Consider the following 5,176-nt stretch of genomic DNA (forward strand, 5'->3'; position numbering starts at 1 on the left):
AAGCGCATCTCCGGCCTCATCTACGAGGAGACCCGCGGGGTGCTCAAGGTGTTCCTGGAGAACGTGATCCGGGACGCCGTCACCTACACGGAGCACGCCAAGCGCAAGACGGTCACGGCCATGGACGTGGTCTACGCGCTCAAGCGCCAGGGCCGCACCCTCTACGGCTTCGGGGGCTGAGCGCAGCGGACCCCGCGTACTTCCAAACACAAAGGCCCTTTTCAGGGCCGCCCACAAAACCGCTTAAAGGGCTGTGGTGCTTGGTAGAAGGGAAGTTGGGGTAGTGTGGGACGCTGGTAGTAATCGTAGAACCCCGGAAGAGTCGGTTCAGAACCGTTTATGCAGTGATGTGGTCTAGATCAGGGAACCTCTGTACCTGAACGTGTGGATTTTTCTATTTTTTTTTAAAAGCGGTAGAGTGGTGGCAATGAAACCATGACAAATGCGTATTCTGAACGCCACCGAGAGCATCCCGACGAGGGTTCTTCGGGGAAGCGCGGCGCCGGAAGCGCCCACGACGCTACGCTCTCGGGCCCCACCAGCCGCGGCTATGCAAATGGCGGTCCTTCGGGGACAAGCTCTGATTGGATGATACTCGGTGTGGTGCCGGAAAAAATTGCGGAGGGCGGGATTTCAGCACCATTTTCCTGTTGGCCAGGAGGTTTGAGAGCTGTCCCCGGAACTGGCGGAAGAACCTTGGTGGGTTAACTTTGTTTTTAACCCGATGTCTGCCAGGCGCTAAAGAGGCGCGAGGAACGAAGGCGCACGGGATCGCGGGGCCAGTTCTAGACGGATTCGAGCAGTGCCGGGGACCTGCCTGCTGCCGGGCGGGGGTCTGCGGTCGGTCCACTGCTGGGCGCGGCAGTCGGACGAGGGGCTCACGGCCTTCCCCGCAAGTGAAGTGTATTCCTGCGCTACCGTTCCAACCTGAAAGGGAAGCTGGCCGCCATGTCCAAGCAAGACACGGGCTGTGGCTGACTATACAACTTTAAACTTTTATGTTTATTCGTTTGCCATTATATAAAAAAATTGTCAGAGGCCCAGTTACATAAGTGAGTTTAGAAAGGCTAGGCCCTAGTGAGTTATCTGTAATACAAGCTTGTACATGAAAGAATGCGTCACATAGATTTGCATTGGGCTTTGTTCAAGGTTGCTCCAAATACCAAGGCCCAAAATAAGATTAACTGTATGAATTTAATATTTATAATAATCTTTAAGAATGCTAAAATCCCAAATTAAGTGAAAGCTTTAAAACTAATTTTGCTTAAAATGAGAAAGATGCCTTTACTCAGACCCTGAGAATTTCCTAAGTCGTTTTTGTGATGTAGTTCAGTTTGGATCCTAAAAACTTTGTAGCCCCAATATCTCCATGAAGGTTTAGTATTTTTCAGCCCGTCGGTCACAATCTGGACAAGCCTATCCACTCTTCATAAAATACATAGAATTACCATTATATTAGACTACTTGTATTTTCAAACCAACTTTTTTAATGTGACAATACAGTATTTTGGAAATGAAGATAAACGGTATTCCAATATTCTTTCCACTGTATGCTGAAGATATTTGATTTTTCTGTTTATTAAATGTTAAACTCAGGGCGCCTGGGTGGCTCAGTTGGTTAAGTATCTGACTCTTGCTTTTGGCTCAGGTCATGACCTGAGGGTCTTGGGATGGAGCCCCCAGCTCAGCTCCCTGCTCAGCAGGGAGCCTGTTTCTCCCTCTGCCCCCCTCCCCATGCTGGTGCTTGGTCTCTCAAATAAATCTTTAAAAAATAAATGGCAAACTCCAAAGATTTAAAATTCCCCAATCCAAATTCTGTTACGATTCCTATATATTGACCCACAGAAAGCTGTACAGTGAGTTCTGAAACCCTAGTTACAGTGGCACCATGTAACAGGGTCAACTGGAATGTAAGCACTTGCAAAGTCATCTAGGATTGTGTGGAGCTTATCTCCACTTCTCCCTCAACCAACACGTAGTCTTTCCAGACAAGTATGGCGGGTACACAGGGCCGTGTGCTCTACTGGAACTCTAGTGTGCAACCTGCTTTTAGATGAGGCACCAGGATTTCCCAGTATTGAAACCTTAAGGTGCTGTAGATTGGCACCTTATCTGGCGAGACCCTCAGGATCTCTTGCAATAGAATTTACTTAATAGACCACTACTGTTTACCCGTTTATAAGCTTCTAAAAGTTTTCAGTGTCAAGCCATTTTTGAAGTACTTGGGGTGGCTCTTAAAAGAGCCTTTGGGTTGAGAATAGAGCTTCTTTCAGCTTACTTCTTGGACGCCACTTTCCTTGGGTTCGTTTTCTGCTGGCTCAGCTTGGGCTTCCCTGCTCGGGCCTTCCCCGGGCTCTTCCGTGCTTGCTTGCCCTTGGCTCCCGTCGCCTTCCTGCCGCTCCTGGCCGCTTTCTGCGCTACCATCACCCTGGGCTTCTTGGCTTTCTTGCTGGTCTTGGCACCTTTCGGGGACTTCGAGTCTCTGGATAAGACCAGCTTCTTCGCCTTAGCAGAAAATGGCCTCTTGAGCTTGCTCTTGGCGGGCTCAGGAAGGGCCTTCTTGTTGATCTTGAAGGAGCCCGAGGCGCCGGTGCCCTTGGTCTGCACCAGGGTGCCCTTGCTCACCAGGCTCCTGAGGCCCAGCTTGATGCGGCTGTTGTTCTTCTCCACGTCGTAGCCGGTGGCCGCGAGCGCCTTCTTGAGCGCGGCCAGGGACATGCCTGCCCGCTCCTGGGACACGGAGAGAGCCTCCGTGATCAGCTTGGACACGGGCAGGCTCGGGGCCTTGCGACTAGCGCCTGGCAGGCCCACCGGCTTCTTCCCTCTCTTCTTGGCGGGAGAGTTCTCCATAGAGACCAGGGCCGTGTCAGCTGCGGCCGCCGGAGCCGCCTCAGACATCGCACGAAGACAAGCTGCGGGCGACCACCGAAAAGCGTCAAACGCCGCGGGGCCTCAAGGCCTTATATAGGGCAGGGCGCGCTGTGATTGGTGCATCCCCCCCCCCGGGCGCCGCCCCGCCCCCCGGGGGAGGAGCATTTGTGTTTGTTTTACCCCCAAAAGTGGGATCCCACACAAATCCTCCGAGCGGAATCGCCCACGCTTCCCTGCTGGGTGATCCGTGGAGACTCGGATTTCACGTGCCTTTTAACCTTTTCATGAAAAATGACCCCAAATGCCAAAACTATAAGAGAAAGCTCTCGATTTTCAGCAAAACTCAAGGAAAAGAAGAAAACTTCCTCTTTTCCTTGTATATTTAAAAGTAATTTTGAGCGAGAGGCTTACCTCAGCTCTTCTGAGTGGTTTTCCAAACGGTTGGCTTCCAGTCAGTGGAGAAAATAAGTTATTCACACTTTGACTTTTATTGAAAATTATTTATGTATGTGAAGGAAGTAACACATCTCTTAAATGTCTCACTGCGTGCTTAGGAGATGCTTACAGGATTGTCTAAAAACTGCAGAGGACGACTTTATTTGGGCAAACACAATCTAATGAACCGTAATCTCCAAGGCATGTGGGTTGTTTGTGACTTAAACCAGTCCTCAGTCCCTGTGGCTTGAATTAACTGGAAAACGGGAGGCAGGAAGAGCTCCGTGGGAACCAGAGCTCCAGATCTCCAGCGGGACTGGGCTGGCCCATGTGCCTGCAAAGCTGCGGGGAAGAAGTTATTGGAACAAGGTCTGGGATGGATGCTTTTTTGGGCTTGTCCTCGGACTTGCCTTCGTAAGAGGTCCAGAAAGGAATTTGTTCATCAAGGCCGGACCTTACAGAACAATGTTGAGAGAGCAGCGCGGTACGGCCAAAGCCCAGGCTTCAGCAGAGGAAAACCCCAAAACGACCATCGTGTGGAGATCACCCCCCCTCCCCCCCGCCAATGCCTGCACGAGAAGCTTGTTACTCTGCAGGCTGGGGAACTACCTGAAGTTTTTAAGGAGAGGATTTATGTATTGTTCTTGTAGCTGTCTTGGTTTTAGATTTTTCACATAAAAAATAATTATTGGAAAGGGCCCAATGTCAGAAGTTGGTAGTCTGTTGCAATAGTCTCAGAAGAAAGGCAAGGGCTTCACCTTAGGAGACAGTGTGGGAAAGGAGAGAGTCTACATTTGAAATATTTCTGAAGTGGAAATCAAATGATGAGACTTTCCAATTTCTGGTTGCAAAGTGAGGTAGCAAATTCTCTGCCTCTCTGACTCATGGGCTCATGCTTACAAACACACCTGAAACAAAAATTCAGAAAACAATACTAACTTAAGTGCTTGCATCCTGATACATTCTAGTCTATTTCATTTTTTTAATGCTGGTTGCAAACTATGGGATTGATTTCACAACACACTAATGCACTAATGTGACCCTCAGTTTGAAAAATCTTTCTAAGGGAGATTACAGGTGCATCTTACCGAGGACCCTATGTTTTAACATGTGTTTGGTTTTTCTGACCCTCTGTGACCCCTGAGTACTTGTGCTTACAGGTCAGGTTGTGAAGTGGATTGATCCTTATAACTATAGGTTGACAGAACGTATCATTCTATTGCTTTAAAAGTAACAAAGAATTGGAGAATTTAAAAAATTCTTACATTCCGGGGCGCCTGGGTGGCTCAGTTGGTTAAGCGACTGCCTTCGGCTCAGGTCATGATCCTGGAGTCCTGGGATCGAGTCCCGCATCGGGCTCCCTGCTCGGCGGGGAGTCTGCTTCTCCCTCTGACCCTATCCCCTCTCATGCTCTTTCTATCTCATTGTCTCTCTCAAATAAATAAATAAAATCTTAAAAAAAAATTCTTACATTCCATAATTTAAGATCCAGGCAAAGAACCATGATTCATACTTTGCATTGGAAATCTAAAAGCTACCACACACACACACACACAGTGCTTATTGCTCTGTGTCAATCATCATCCCAAGGTTTTCCCCTTCAAAAAATGAAAAAGTATAGAAACTAATTTTGTCATTAAGAAACTGAATCACAGAAAAGTCATAAAACTCACCCAAGGTCTTCGAGCTAGGAAGCAGGAGGTTGGCTTCCAAAGGCTCTAGCTAGTTATGGACATCACCTGTGTTAGGTCATTTTTTTCTTCCTCTTAATCTGTTAGAACTGATGTTCATGTAATTACATTTTTATAGCGTTGTGTGTGTGTGTGTGTGTGTGTGAAGCAATATTGTAATTTTATTTTGGCAAATTTTC

At 48.2% G+C, this 5,176-nt stretch overlaps 2 protein-coding genes across 2 annotated transcripts in view; one reads left to right on the forward strand and one right to left on the reverse strand.

The window, feature by feature from the left end:
• LOC110586616 (histone H4) overlaps window positions 1–1,603 on the forward strand; it is a 2,077-nt gene extending 474 nt beyond the window's left edge. Inside the window, exon 2 of the mRNA XM_044917590.1 lies at window positions 4–1,603. Within this exon, the coding sequence (XP_044773525.1) occupies window positions 4–180 (177 nt within the window). The 3' untranslated portion in view covers window positions 181–1,603. The remainder of the gene's footprint in view (window positions 1–3) is intronic.
• Window positions 1,604–2,274: 671 nt separating this feature from the next.
• On the reverse strand, window positions 2,275–2,898 carry H1-6 (H1.6 linker histone, cluster member). The gene has a single exon (XM_021696843.2). The coding sequence runs from the start codon at window positions 2,896–2,898 to the stop codon at window positions 2,275–2,277; it is 624 nt and encodes a 207-aa protein (XP_021552518.1).
• Window positions 2,899–5,176: the final 2,278 nt, after the last annotated feature.

Source organism: Neomonachus schauinslandi, chromosome 8 (genome assembly GCF_002201575.2).
Source record: "Neomonachus schauinslandi chromosome 8, ASM220157v2, whole genome shotgun sequence".
Lineage (NCBI taxonomy): Eukaryota > Metazoa > Chordata > Mammalia > Carnivora > Phocidae > Neomonachus > Neomonachus schauinslandi.